The sequence below is a fragment of the Brachyistius frenatus genome, unplaced genomic scaffold (genome assembly GCF_029030835.1).
Source record: "Brachyistius frenatus isolate BFR_SWC_R1_liver_20210118 unplaced genomic scaffold, ASM2903083v1 Contig_27, whole genome shotgun sequence".
Lineage (NCBI taxonomy): Eukaryota > Metazoa > Chordata > Actinopteri > Embiotocidae > Brachyistius > Brachyistius frenatus.
In genome coordinates this window covers 3,866,873-3,882,921 of record NW_027210626.1, presented here as the reverse complement: position 1 = coordinate 3,882,921, position 16,049 = coordinate 3,866,873, and the positions used below count along the sequence as shown (strand labels likewise).

Here is a 16,049-nt window from a genome sequence, read left to right as displayed (position 1 = left end):
TGCTGGACTTTTCTGGTATTCTTGGGTTAAAATAAATAGGAAATGTCTTCTCAGTTATAAAAGATTCTTTGAGCTGTATCTATGTCTCGACCTGTAGGTCAGAGACTTGGGTGGACATACTGCTAAATATCTTCTTAGTTTTGCCGCATAATTAAACAATGTAGTATTGATACAGCATATATATTGAGGGATGCTTGATTTTCTTACCCGGGATTGCAACAAAATGTGTTGCCTTAGAGAAAGACTAAATACCCTTGCCAGGCCAGTATAGACCTGTGCCTAAGGGACCTACAGTAGACATCACAAATCTAGATTATCTGTGATTTTCAAAGGATCAGTGTGTCAGGTTTAGGGGGCCATATTTGCAAAGATCAAATTTAATATTTATAATTATGTTTTCATTGGTGTTTAATCACCTGAAACAAATAATCGTGTTTTCATTACATTAAAATTAACCCTTCATTTCCACATAGGAAGCAGGTCCTCTTCCAAGGAGCGTGCCGTGTTGCACCAACGTGTTTCTACAGTAGCCCAGAAGGGTCAAACCAAACTCTGGCTCTCAGGAGGGCTTTTTGTGTTTTTGGCCATTTTCATGATCACCACAGACTCTCTAATGTTCAGACACAACACAAAGCGAATCATTCCAGCGGGGTGATTACAAAAAAAAAGTCAATGCAAAGAAGCCAATGTCGGCAAACTTATGCTGGGCGACACAAAATGACACAAATTCACGTCCACGCAAGATAAAAATATTGAATGGCCATTGCGTGAGTAATATGAGGCGAAAATTCACTTTGCGTTTTCAGTCAAAAAGAAAAATCTAAATGAAAGAATTTGAAAGTTGTATTCTAAACAAAGCTAAATATAGTTTTGGGAAATACACCTATTTGTTTCTGCACTTCCATTGACCTACCTGCTGTTTGCTAATAGAAGGCTGCAACTAGCAGCTACTTAGCGAGCCTAGTCCTGTCCAGTGGTAGGCTGCTGAAATCCACCTACCTGCTAAAGCAATATCAAGAGGATTCTTTTCACTCTGGACAAAGCGAGGTCAGCAATTTCCAGCATTAATACTGTGCTAACCAAGCCAATCAGTAAGCAACTAATGTTCCCCCCCCCCCCCCCAAGATATCAAACTAACGTATCAAGGATTTTAGGAGCTATAGATAGTTTTATATATAGTATATACATATTATAATGTGTATTTGAGAGTAAAGAAAAAGGCAACATTTATTTTCTCAAATCAACAACTGTATTCACAGCTTGCTGTGAAAGTTTAACTTATCTCTCAGAGTACAACCAAGTAGACTCAGGACATTCGGTGTCAAACTTCATATTAACCATCAAATGTTGCCCCCTGGGCAAGAGGCTGTCTCCTCTGCAAATAAATCCAAAATGGCTATCCCAAGAAGATTTCCCCAAGCCTAGAGACGTTCATGCTTTAGATTAAAAAATGTGTAATTCCATAGCCATCTGGCTTGAGAAAAGGAATTTAAGAGGTGCGTGGATGCCAGCCCGATGCTACATTTCGGAATGGGCTATTGCTTTCCAAATTGCTCTGGGCTGTGTCCTTTCCCATGTATTTGTGCAATAGCATTATCTTGTTTTCTGTCTGCCCTCCCCTCTTCACAAAGTTTAAAATGTAATCTTTTCTTGGAGCATGGCTGTTTTTGATAAGGAATCTAAACTAGGTCAAGGACTCAGAGTAAAGTCATTGAACAGTAATTAAAGCAGCCGCCGATGGTACAGTTCAAAATGTCTCCATGAGCTTTGAGATAGAAATCCATTCAAGGATTTGGAGAGCCTTTGTTTCACTCTCCTCATGAGTACAATCATCTTATTCTTTCTTTTTTTCCGGGAAACTGAGTAATTAAGTGAGCAGAGTTATTATCAAGCCACTGGAGGGAATTGAGAAGTTCTGCCCGAGCACCTATAATGTCCACTCATTTGAAGGAGTAGCAGAATGATGAAGAGCAGTTGCTGGGTTACCAGGATGCTGCAATGTCTGCTTGTAAAGTCCTTTTCCAGAACTCTACATTCACAATAAAGAGCAGATAGTCTATTCAAACGTTTCATTGTAAGGGAGTTAAATTAAAGCTTGATTTGATGCTAATATGACTTGCACATATAGCATATATAGTAAGTGTCAAAAAGCAAAAGATAGTACATGCTTTTCCATTTCTGCATTCTGCAACAGTTCTGTGTAATCCTTAATAATCCTTATCAGAGTTTCAGTGTTGGCACCATTAACACGGGACCATTGTATTGTACTACACATGCTTAATTCTTCATCATGTAAATGATATTGAAGAAAATAGTTTTATGCAAATATAAAAAAAATGTAAAGATTGTCTGCACAATGTGGTTTGTTTCTGAGCCAGACGGCTGCTGGGAAGTTCTGAAAGTCAGGAAAAGAAAAAAAAATAAACTGAAATATATGCAGATCTGGAGAACAATATGTGAACTAATATTCCCACCAATGGGACAACCATTGCCTTGTGAAATTCATAATCCCTCTCTGTAAGAAGATGATATTTGGCAGCCACCTCCATCTACTGTAACATTGTGCCTATGGTCTTTTTGCATCTTTAGGAGCGCCACTGGCTGAGCATTTGAAGTTTTTAATCTGGCGCTCCAGAGACTAAGGTCACCTTTCACTATCCCCCCTCTCTCTCTTTTATTTGCTCTTGCTTAGTTCTGGCAACCCTGCTATTTCACACACTATTAAAAGAAATCTACTAATGCAAGGAGCGAGGTCCTTGGCTCGTGGAATGGAAAATGATGGCATTTCTGAATTCTGTCTCTCTAAAAAAGACCCTGGGCGTCTTGTGCAGGGTTTATGACCCTAAGATTAGTCACTTTTTGGAGCTAGATGTACTGCCTCGGGCTATTTCTGCCAGAAACTGATTTTCATATTGATGTGCGACGTTGAACCCTCTCCAGTCCACATATTGGCTCATGCATCACCTGGACTCTGCAGCTGTCAAGCCTCAGTGATAGCAAGTGAAGCAGACAATTCCTCTGTTAATAAATAAACAAGTGCAACGCTGCAAGTACATATTATATTCCGAAGGCTTAAGGCTTTCAAGTACGCACTGTACATTTCATTACCATTAATAATGCACGATGTTCAAGTCTCAATTTTGTCCTGATTTCCTATTACAAAGCACAATTATGATGTTTTTATATATTTTATGCATGTTATCAAGAATGCTATTAAAAAAAACTATACCACCATATTTTAAACAGCCATCACTCGGTCACCGACTATTGTAGTTTTCTACACCTGAGCACATTTGTTTTGATTTGGCTTCTAGCTTTTTAAGCATCAGAAAATGGAATGAAGTATGAAACAAAAACTTCTTATATCTTACTCTATGTTTGTTGTTCTTGTTTTGCCTTTGGTGAAAATTGAAGTAACATTTGTGTGAACAAACAAATAACTGTTAACAAAAAACATGCAATATGCTTCATACCACTGGTCTTTCTCCTGTTGTCTAGGGGGGAAAAAAAAATAGCAGTTGGGGAATTACATAGAGCAGAGCTTTGCATGTATTACACAGTAGAAGACTAAGGAGAGATTATCCAAGGCCAGATGTGTCTCTCTCCAAGGAAAAAACATGCCGTCCCCTAAGCAGCAACATCCTGCCGCGAGTAAGTGTCAAGCAGCAGGGCGTCGGCGGTCGGCTGTCTGGAGCATCACATCGGCTGTCTCTGAATATGCAAGATTTCAGGTTTAGGAAACGGTCGTCTTTTAATGTTGTCGACACATCATCCATCATACTTTAGACAAACATTTTCCAAGTTGACTGATTGACGGTAATGCAGCATTAGCTTGTTTGCTTGGAGGCAAATGTCATGCCTGTTTATGCATTTTTGAGAAGAGAAAATATGAGGTTTAAATTTGCCTGTGAATAGACCTGTGAAGCCGTTTCCCAGCAAAAACAACAACAAAAAGGATGTTGCACAGAATAAAACAGGGCATGGTAACCCTAAACCCCTCTAAAACAAAAATGATATACATCACTCTGTATTCCTAATATCTCCACACACAGATTTGAATGGCTTAATTGTAAAAAAAAGTGCTTCTTGACGAGCACTTCATGGCAACGACACCCTGTACTTCATGAGCTATGACTCCAGCAAAGAAACCAGCAGGCTTTTCTAGGTGCAGAATTGCGTTTTATTGAACCAAGGGCTTGTCAGCATTTTTGGTGAGCTGGTAAAATATAATTGTGTCATCCTTTATGAAGCAGTGTTGGCTTGACAGCACCCACAGAAGCTTCATTACTCTGCTTTTTATTGGGGTGTGAAGAAGGGACATTCTCAGTGATGAATAACGTCTCTCTCGCATGAAGTCAAGGTAAAACACACTCACAGCTGTGATGTGCTCCACTGGATGTACATGGATCATTTAAAATGAAATCAATTCAGCTGAAGAATTAGAGCTGGTAGCCATAATGGTTTTTATCTGACGCCCATCAATACCTGTATTGATTTGCAAGTAGAATCGAATCTTGTGAGAACCGAGAGGAAAACGGAAAAAATACAACACACAAATATCTGAGCTACCACTGCAACAAATCCACCAAGCTGTCGAGAGACATCTGTTAATCCATCATGATTTTCTTCACGCACACCCAAACTTGGTGTCCGAATATTTAATATAGTGAAGCCGAATAACTTCAAAATTTAAATCCCAGCCTGCATGTTTCTAATCTGGTTGCTTTTGCTGCAAACAATCTGCCCGTTTTCTACAGGATTCTCGCTGTACTTTAGTATAGGAAAAACTAACAAATAAAAAAGGCCACCACCATTTGTGGATCTGGATTTCATAAAACATTTACAGTGGAAAGACTGTACACAGATTTTGTTTGATTCTCTAGTGTTGAAGGGAAACTCCTTAAACTGTCCTCATCTCTATTAGAAGCGAGCTACCTTCAGAGTTACTCACAGCTCCTAAATAAGATGAAGATGGCAAATGCCCCCATTCACTTGTACTGTGATTTATCAAGCTCAACAACCTTCTTTATTGGGTTTGGTTTATGGCCAAGGCTATAAAACATCACCTAATGGATGAAAAACACAAATGTTTGACAATTAAGCTGAATATTTCATTAGAATGGGTTCAGTCAGAAACAACGGCGAGGCTCCTGATCATAAGTTATTAAGGCAGAGAGGGGCCACTCATGGGACCGGAACTTTAAATAGAGGTCCGAAGTTTCCAACTTAATTTCCTTTGCACAATCAAGCTCTCGCCCATGAGAGGGAGGATATTTAAAGATCCAATGAATGGACATGGGCCATAAACCGCATTTAATAAAAGCAAAAGACGAGATACAAGTTGATTAATGCAGTGAAGAAAAATAAAGCCATAGCAGATCTGCTGGGAAATGTAAGTTCTTTATTTTATTTTCTCATGACAGGGATTAAGTACAAATATCCCTTCTGCTGGTATTAACTTTTCACAGGATTGCTTGGTTTCTTGATCAGTTTTTAGAGCAGGTCCTGTGCCTTTTCACTAATAGAGCTGCAGGAGAGACAGACATCATCCTCAGTAATAAAACACAGCTGATATCATCTGTAGGGTTTAAATGATAAGGGTTATTTAAAGGCCTCTGCCGATGCACTAAAGTCACTGATAGACAGTATGGCAATATTCAGCATCTTAATTTTGGCCATTTTCAAACCCATGATACAAGAATTCCTCAGTGTTTCCTACACATTTCCATTCTTATCCTTTGCACCAACATCACTAAACTTCTGAAAATTATTTATTTTTCATTGCATCCCAGACTAATTAAATTCTTGCAGGGTGAACATCTCTTTCAAGTAGGCTGACTCACATCACCAATGCCGCTTTAAACTCTGGAAGACATTGAAGTTAAATGTACAACTTTACAAAATCCATTGCTACACAATAAACTATGCAAATAGTTTTAAAAAATATACATAAATAACCATTTAGTTGTGGCCATGGAGGAAGCTCATTCAGTTAATAAAAGAGCTGCTGACAGAAGGTATCAAACTAACCTTATCTAAGCAAAAACTTCAGAGGCACACAACTCCCACTGCATTAAGGCTTTCTTGTTTTTTCCTCTGCATCCCACAAACAGTAAATGACAAGCACAGCCCCAAACACTGAACCATGTGAGGGGTGTTTAGTGAGAGGGTAAACGTCACCCAGTGTAATTAAGGAGGATCTTGCCGTCGGGAACTCTCTCAGTTGACAAAGTGAACAAGTGACAGTGACTCTTTTTTATCAAACGTTCAAATATTGGCTTAAAAGAGCATGGCTTAGAGTCAGCATCAAGTTGTTTCTCAAAATTGTTATCACCGTTTGTCAGGCACATGAAATTCTTCTGATGTAGCCTATTTTTCCACTTGAACTTTTCCTCCCAACAGAAGAAATGTAATAGTTGTAGTGAAAAAACAAATGGTCTCAACTGGAGTATATAATTTATCAAGACACTAAATGTGTTGTGTTATCTGTAATTGATCAAAATATGAACAGAAGGGGTCAATTAGTGGTGGGTTTTTTTGGCTGGTTTATCTCTCAAGCTTCTGGTACAATAGTTGGCATGCAGAATAAATATGGTGCAACTGCTTATCTGTGGCAATTCTCAATATTCATACTCACAGGAACGGTTCAGAAGATCGGACTATAAGGCCTTGAATCACTAGATTAATGAGACAGACAAAGGTAAACTTGATTAGAGCAGAGTCACCCCCATTCCACCCTTTCTGATTTGTGGTTAATCGCCTTGGATTGATTTAAGCCTGCGAGTCTATAGGATCACATCTGTGCAGCAGCGAGAGAAAAAGACTGAATTCTGCAACAGAAATTTTCCCCCTTCAACTTATTTTTTACTGACTGCTATAAGATGTTAGACAGAATCTTAAAATAAAACTAAAGTCCTGAGAATCCATCAATCCAAAAGCCGTATTCTGCTGCACTCACACCTATGGAGGACAGCTGCTATATAACAGCAGCTGCTAAACAGGACTAATTCTCCAGAATAAAATATGCCGCACAGCACGGCCATTTACAGGACTGGTATCAGAGCTATATTTCAAGGCCCGGTCGCAGCCTCTGCCCATTAAAGTGTGCGTGATGTATTTGGGGGCCGGTTTATGTCCTGCTCTGGTCTCAGAGAGGGCTACACACGGACATGATGGCTGATAGAAGATGCCTCTGGCCTGATACCAGCTCTCCATACAGAGGGAACCAGAGGAGGGGAGTCATAATAAAGAAGATAGACATCTGAGGAGTCAATTTGGTCAAACAGCATCTATGAAGGTTAGAAAAATATAAAAATGCCATCATTGTTTTGCCCTTATGAATACGTGTGATGCAGGTCGTGGGGTCATGAATTTTCAGACAATGGCCAGGATTAGGTATAATATGTGCAACTAGACTGTAGTATTATTTTGTAAGTGAACTTATTGTCAGACAGATTGAAGCAATGTAATAATGTATATATATATTGTATTGATATGAAGAAAAAAAAACAGACACAGCTTCAACTTTCATGTTGTCATTTTCATAGGAGCTGTTTGAGACATTCTGCAGCATCAGCAACTGTTCAATTTGAAAAACTAAATTGTGACGTCATCTTCAACATAAGATTCTTTAATATTTGTTAGATGCAGCAGTTTATTATGTTACCAGTGTTAAGTGCGTTGAGTGCTACGAAAATAATGTTTTTAAAGAAATCTCTCCATTTGTTTAAATTGTTTGTTATTTTAATGGAAAAATGTGTGATTTTTGAGAACATCCAACAATAATACAATTTTTTCCAGGAGAATTATATCAACCTTAAATTAAGTTTCAACAAGTAGACATGTTGCAAAGACGCTTGCAGTCTGCTACTCAGAAATTAATTCTAAAACAAGCTTGTATCAAAAAGGGATTCAAACTTAGAATAAAATAAGTACAACATACTTTCTTTATTACTGTGAAGGTACACGGGTGAGCGCCTTAGAGGCAGAGGTTAAAGGTTCAGCTCTAATAGCCAGCCAGATGGACCGGAGAGAAAATTTTACCCGGATAACATGTCGAAACTCTGCTGCAACATCTGTCCAGTCTGACGTAGCAAGTAAGTATGCTGCAAGTTATGGATTCTGCATTTAAAGCTTAATCCATTGTTTTCACTGCATCATCTGCACAACGGGAAGCCAATAAGGTTCCTGTGTAAATGGAAAAATGTACATCAAACACTCTCGGGAGACGTGGCATGTCATTATGGCATCAGCTAATAAGCAGGTGTCAGAAAGTAAGTAAAAATAATATCCAGCTGTTCAGCACTTTTAAGTGTAATCAATCACCTGGAAAAGAAGGCAGTCCATGACAACTGATTCTGTGATAAGACACCAACTGGCTCCTGAAGTAAATAGTTCTTGAAGAGCATTAGTGGCAAACAGTGGATTGAGGGTTGATTATCTCAGTGACTAATGCTCTGTCACTCTGTGGTATGAGAGGGCCCAGCGAGGACCCCCGGTAATGGAGCCTGAGCAGGTGTTGAAAGCCCACTGACATCAGGGGGGAGTGCACTGACAAGAATTTCTGATGAATTTCAATTACTGATCTATTAAAGCTAATGAGGTAAATGAGCAGCCAGAATACATTTGCCAGATAGCTTGAGACAAGACCTCAGAGGTTTGACAGGGTTTTGTGCGTGTGCAGCCTCAGCAGACGGCGCCGTATTTGTGCTACTGTTTGAAATGTGTTAGCTTGATGAAACTGACAACACAGGAGTCAAAGAACCACTACAAAGGACTTATTTCCTACATATTAGTCATACAGTTTGGATATGTTTGATAAAAGTTGGTGCGCTCACGTTGAGCTGTCAGGTCATATATAAATGTGAGGTCAGTGTGCCATCTACTGGACACGATGCAGCAGAGCACAGAGCTGCATTTGCTGTATTCTCAGACATGTAATACCATCTGCTGGCTTTATGGAGAACTGCATCATGGGGAAGTTCTCTTACTTTTTGAAAAAGCTTTTCGTCATGACTATCCCCCCAAACTATCTAGTTATGATGTTATATGCTTTGGTTGTCAAATATATTTCAACATTAATGCTATAATGTGATTTTTTTTTAATCATATTATTTATTTCTTTATTTTTTGATATTCGGTGTAATTGTGAAGTGCTTCGGGAGCATGCTGCATGGTGATTTTAACACTTTGAAATAAATAAAGTTGAAGTAAATTATTTGACTATTTTGTATACCATTATTAAATAGGGAAAGGGAAAGAGTGAGAGAGTGTGTGTGTGTGTATGTGTGTGCGTGTGCGTGTGTGTGTGTGTGGGAGTGTGTGGCTAAATGGAAGGAAACGGGGGATCAGTGGGTTGATATTATCTGCAGCTCCACTGACAATCAAACAAAAGTTCAGGTGTGGGTGATGCAACCACGCAGAAAAGTGTGGCGCATCTAAATCACAGTGACAGACAGAGAAAGACAGTTCTCCTCCAATAATAAATCAGAAGATACAACACCAAGCATGAGTGACAGCAAGACTAAACCTGCAATACCTGCAGGCCAACCATCTCTGGGCAACAGGAAGAAAAAAACTAAAACAACCGTGACCAACTTTTTAATCTTAGTAGTAAATATTTGCATACTCAGCAAACACATCACGCATGAGGCAACATCATCATTCATTTGGATATGACACCTGACAAATATAAGTCCAGTATTCACTCTCACACTTGAGAGCTATATGTGGTCCTTTAGCTGCCAGCATACTATATTCACCTAGTAGTTAATAGTGAGTTGATAGTTTTGCAATTTTCATTCCTTCTGAAAAAATAATGCCTTACCAGTAATGAGACTGAAATAAGTTAAGTTGCAGGTTGAAAAAAGAAAGACTCTGCAGAGTTATAATGGTTCTTTAAAGTTCGTGAGGATTTTTATAGTCCCGCATTAATGTGACCTGAAACATCATCAGATATTCACACACTTCCTAAATGTAGAAAAAGATAAGCTGATTAAACAAATGAGATAAAAATATTGTACTTATGAAGGAAACTGTTCCAATATTACATATCTGGGAGTGGCAACAGCATGTGAATGTCAGGTTTTGCAGTTAATTTGAAGGTGAAATTGGAGTCAGGTGTGTTCAATCAGTGGGATGACAATCAGGTGTGAGTGGTTGTCCTGTTTTATTTTAAACAAGGATCGAAAGAAAATCTTCACCTGTTTTTTTTTTTGCCACTTATCGATATTTAATATTTGATCCTTTTCCTTAATTAAAAAACAACGACATATGTTATTGTCTCTTTTATTTGAGTTCTCTTTATCTACTTTTAGGACTTGTGTGAAAATCTAATGATTTTGTAGGTCGTATTAATGCAGAAATATAAAATATTTAACTTTCAAGCACCACTGCAGCTACTCATTCTCTGTAAGTCTGTACGTGTCGTCACTGGATCCATTATTATAATACAAAAAAAAGAGATTAGCTGCTTCAATGTGAAAATGTAATGTGTAATAATTCAGTGCTAAATGTCTTTACACGAGAGGTTAAACTTAGATCAAATGATTCAAGACTTGAGGATACGGATATAGTTGCTTTTAGCAAGATATACTGTATATATTGTATATCATTTTGTAAAGCACACACAGTCTGTGGCAGCTATTTTAATCTCCAAACAGATAGTGAATTGTACTTGTTTTAGGCAAACATAGAGAGTAAATAGAAACCGGAGCATGTGAATGTTTTTCCATACAACATACTCAAGCATGAACAAGAATGCAGCTCAAGTTACTATTAAAGAGCACCTTGCCGTCTTTTTCAACACTGCACTTGTTTCTGAGAAGGTCTAACATGCCCGCTCTGATTTCGGGGATGAAGGACTGATAGAAGTGGTCTCTTGCTGTCATGAAATTCAGCAGACGTCCTCCGATCACGCTGCTTGGATTGAAGCACTCGGTGATGTCGAAGGAGTTGGGTATTACATGCTCCTCATATTTCAGGCCCAGGCTCTTCAGGCAGGCGACAACCTCTCCTGACGAGCGGTACTCTGCGATGGCGTGGACGCACAGCTCCTTCTTGTAAGCCTTCCACAGGGTGTCCCAGCCGCCGTTGGCTGGATTGTACAGGATTCAAAAATTAAATGAATTCAAGAACAAAAACAACTGACAACAGAAGCACAGCCAAAAGAGACTGTTAGTCATCCTCTGATCTTGTATTACAGTCAAGACACTCGCCGCCTCAAAAATCCTGAGCACAGCATGTTTCCTTGTCTGCTCAGACATCTGCTTATTTTTTTTTACAACACAGAAATCCAAGAGGGCATCATTTTTTCAGCACAAACTGATTGTTTGAAATCTGCTCTTTAGTAAAAAATTAAAAGACAAAGACACCAAGTCAGACTTTTTGCTTTTCAGACATCTTGCTCATAGTCTGAGTTTTACATAATATAAGGACTCGAATGATAAACTGAAATAATGTGGCGCCTTTAAATTGTTGTATGGAAGATGAATTCTGCTCACCTGCTTCAACGATGATCATGAGCCTGCCGTTGTTCTTCAGAAGGGATTGGTAAAACTTGGCCGTTTCAGCAAGGTTATCCACATAGTAGATCATCTGTTGGGGAGGGGATTGAAGGGAACCTTTAAATGTGACCTTTGTGAAGCTTGAATACTTAGAAGTCTTTCCATTTATAGTTCGTCTGCCAGATACACTTATATCAAAGAATGCATGACTATTCACAGCACTAATTATTATCCACTTTTGTTTGGCAGAAAACGCTCTGCACGAAATGTGGTCCCCGAATGAATTCAAGCACAAGTGCAGGATTTAGTGAGAACCTAAATATATCTCGTTGCTCACACAAAGGGAGACACTGAGATTTTAACAGACGTTTCCAGTCCTCATCAGACTACCCAACAACAACACAAGACAACGGAGAACATGCGAAGCCCGCTAAAAAGTGAATTTGCAATCTTCTCAGTGTGAATGCGAAAAAAGTTATAATACCTGAATCATGTGTATGAAGTCAAATTTCTTCATGTCTCCCTTTGCTTTCTCTTGCTTCTCATAGTCCCCACTGTGCATGATATGCCAAGAAAATGGGATCTTCTGGAGGTCGGCAGTCTTTGCTACCAGCACTTGAAGTTAGACATTAAAAAAAGAACAACAACAAAAATCAACCACATTGAGATATATCAATATGCATACACAGTACACAGAGCGTTTCATCAATCAAAATACAGATTACAATCAGATAAATTACAAACATGCAATTCCACAATTTCTCCACATAGAATTGTTTTTATTAAGTTAGTGTTATGATCAAAAAGAAATACAAAAAGGGTAATAAAAACGGAGCTGTGGTCGCAACCAGGGCCAGGCCACAAATGATTATTGAATTCTTGGTTGAGACAGGGTGCGGACCAGGGAAGGACATGATGCAATGACCAAAAATATTCTATCTGTGATCAGATGAAAGTAACATCAGCAGGCTATTTCAGTGACATCAGATTTGTTCCCATATATAAATATACAATACAGATTACATCACATTTAATGTGGTTTTTTTTCCCCCCATTTTTTTTTATCACCAGGTAGTTATACTTGTTTTCCTCCATGAAATGTAACCTTTAACAGCATTCTGAGAATCTAATTGCCAGCTGAAACTACTACTAATTACCACTACTAATGGAACGAATAGAAGAGACAAAATAGAAAAAAGTAGGATCTCATGAATACAAAATAAAAACATTTCAATCTGTGGTGTGAAAGTGAACCGTTAACACCTTTGAAGTTGTCGGTGAGCTGAGAGCTTCCCTCCACGACGTCAGCAGTGATAGGAACCGCAGGGAAAGAAGACTGCAGCAGGGAGAGCATCTGGATATCCATCTCTCCTGGAATAAACCAGGAGGTTTGAACATTTTAAAAATCCCTCTGCCTCCATGTAATACTGATTCAATATGAAAATATATATTGTAAAACTTTCTCAAACATTCAAAACTAATTTTAATTCGACATGTCGAATATATTTAGCACACGCGTGCCTGTTTGCTCAGTACTCTTATCCTTTTGATCATTAACAATAGCTTTGATGTTGTCACCATCCAACAATCAAAATAATCTATGAACTTTATTGATCTCTTGTGAGGAGCAGAAACTCTGACAGCATCCTCCTTTAACCTCAACGCCCCCACAGTCTGTCAGTGTGAATTCTCTTTACTGAACCCTTCATAAGCCTAGTCCTTTTGCAAGTAATGAAGCACAAAACTGCCAAAGCAAACCACTACAAAATCACCAGTTGTTGTATTTCATCACGTACCTCCACCACTTCCAACACCAAGAACATCCAGGCTGCTTTTACTAGCTGCAATTCTGCATCAAAAGAGAAAAAAAAAAAACTTTCAAATAACTTGGCCTGATTGTTGATGTGTCTGACTTAAAAAAATTCAGTCTCCTGTCTTAAAAACAAAACAAAATAAATCAGACAACAAACTTGTGACTGTAATGACCCCGAAGATTTCACTTTGATTTCACATAATTAGTGGTCCCTCTGAAAATCTCAGAATATTTATCTTATATATATGTCTTTGTGAGTGCATTTGTATGAAATATTCACGTTATTACTTTCTATGTGACCCATGTTTAATACATTTGTGGGAAACATGACTGTAACTACAGACTGCATTCGAAAAACAGATACAGTTGTAAATAAATCTTGCAAACAATGACAACAGGAGTTTATAGCACAGCTTACAAACATTATTTGTAAGTTGTACTTTTATGTGCATTCAAATTTCCACTTGATGGAAATTCATCAAAGGCAAATTAAAAAGCTGAAATATTTTATAGAATTTTTTTTAACAAAACTTCTCTGTACTGCCTTCCTACACCTCCAAAACCTGTTTTATCAGGGTTGTGGTTTTGTTTGGACAGAGGGAAAGGCAGAAAACAAACAGGCTTTTGGATATGGAGAGGCCCTGCAACTGTATTGGCTTTGTGCCTGCATGAAATCCTCCAATTCGACCTCTCTTTTCAAGGGACATTTTACAATTGTTGAGAGAGGTTATTAGCTGAGATCTCAATGGGCCTAAAGAGCCAGTTCAACAACACAGTAAGAGATAAAGAAAGCACCAACAACTGGGTAAGTAAAAATGTTTCAACGAATAGAAAAGTAAGTGTAGTGTAGCACTTCTCTCTTTCCGGCTGTACCTTTGAAATTCTCCCGGCAGGATGTTGTGAACACACTCCAGAATGGCCTTGTGCTCTCCTGAGTGCTCCAGGTAGAATTGGAAGCTTTGGACTGAGCAGCCCTCATAGCATGTGTGCTTTGCTTCTGCAGCCATGACTGATTCCTGCAATGCATTACAAACAGTGGTTAAAAAAAAAAAAAATCAAATGAATTTGAGCGATTTTTGCATGAACAAACAACCAATGAAAACATAAAGACATTGCCAAGCTAACTTGAAATCACTTAAGTGATTTAGTGCTACATTAAAAGAATTTACAATTACCTCCAATACTTGTTTGTGGAGAACGAGGACAGAGACTCACTTGCCCTCCTACTCTTTTAAGTTGCAGAGTTGCTCTCCCCTCCCACAGGCTGGCTGGCTTCCTTCCCGGGAGCTTTTGTTGCATAACTCATGAACTTTGCCAGCACAAAAGAAACAGCCACAGCTGTGCATTGAGATTCCTACTAAATTAGCCTCATCAATCTCATACAGGGATCCAAAATTTCTAGAGAAATTTCTTTCAGTTGTTTAATAGTTCACCTTAACACAGCAAATTCCTATGTTCACTCAATATGTAGCAGAGAGGACTAGTTGAGTGGTGGAGAAAGCACTGGAGGCAGGAGCAGTCTTTACCCGGTGGATAGTTTATTTACAGCGGTCACTAGACCACGACGGCTCCGGCATATTTTTTTTGTGTTTTTAAAGAAGCTATACAACAAAACAATCAAAAGAAACTTAGTAAGCAACAAAAAGAAAATGAAGTCTACTCCCAAGGCTACAGGGCAGCTACTTCCACAACCAACTTCAACCAGGAACACTGAACTCTTTTTGTGTGTCATCTATCCCAAACCGGAATATCAGAGGTGGAACGTTGATTTTGAACAACTTTTAAGTCTTGTTAAGGTCCTTCCTTGTCGTTTAGTTATATATATCTGTCTTTTCAGCTTTTCATGTTCATTTCCTGTTTTATTTTGGTCCTCAGTGTTTTGTGAGTTTTTGTGCACCTGTGTTTTGCCTTCTGGACCTTGATTTTGCTTTGTCCTGCTGTACTATGCTCTGCTTCTTTGTCTACCCTGCTATTTGGATCCTGGACTGAACTTGACTGAGCTTTTGGATTAGCCCTTAATCACTTTTGCCTGTTTGCATCAGTAAAGAGTTTGAACCTCACTTGTGGCCTGGAGTAATGCGTGTGAGTCCACCTCATGAATCATCACCAGTCTTTCTCACTGATATACAGAACAGCATTACTCTTAACCTGACTATCACTCCGGGCTCATGTTCAGTGTGTTGAACAAATGAACTGAACATGTAGCGTGTTCCCTCACACTGAAAGGATGTGAGACAGTCTGAGCTGCAGCAGTGAGTCTCGACACTCTCTGCTCATACGGGACAGTCAAACATTGTGAGTGTATTTTGGCAAAGTCTGCTAAAACAACAGGGAACACAGCAATGTGTGTGTTTATGTTCAAGTGTAATCACATGAAGAATTAGGACATTGATTATCTTATTCTAATTCACAGTTATATTAGCCATTAGCTAACGTGTTCGCCTGCCAAACATGTGCATCTGACTGAGACGTCTGCTGAACTCATCAGAACATTTCAGGAAGTGATTTAGTTTGTTGACCCAAAATATTCGTTCCTTTAAAAAAAAAAAATTCATTCGCGAACAACACCACGCCATCTAAAATCTCCAACTCCCACAGGCGAGTTCAGTGTTTTTTTTGGGAGAAGTTCACCTTCAGGGCTTTCTGCCAGAAAGAGTTTGGGGAAGAGGAAAGGGGTTGGATTTCTGAGAGGCTTTCTGGCAGAGAGCCCTGAAACCAAACTCCTCCTGTGT

General features: G+C 38.9%; 1 protein-coding gene across 1 annotated transcript; it reads right to left on the bottom strand.

The window, feature by feature from the left end:
- Window positions 1-9,094: 9,094 nt before the first annotated feature.
- Window positions 9,095-14,575, bottom strand: LOC138620969 (histamine N-methyltransferase-like). Its single transcript, XM_069698657.1, has 7 exons — window positions 14,493-14,575; window positions 14,191-14,333; window positions 13,301-13,353; window positions 12,768-12,875; window positions 11,989-12,119; window positions 11,502-11,595; window positions 9,095-11,095 (listed from the first exon to the last, which is right to left on the bottom strand). The coding sequence occupies exons 2-7, from the start codon at window positions 14,322-14,324 to the stop codon at window positions 10,743-10,745; spliced, it is 873 nt and encodes a 290-aa protein (XP_069554758.1). The 5' UTR covers window positions 14,325-14,333; window positions 14,493-14,575; the 3' UTR covers window positions 9,095-10,742.
- Window positions 14,576-16,049: the final 1,474 nt, after the last annotated feature.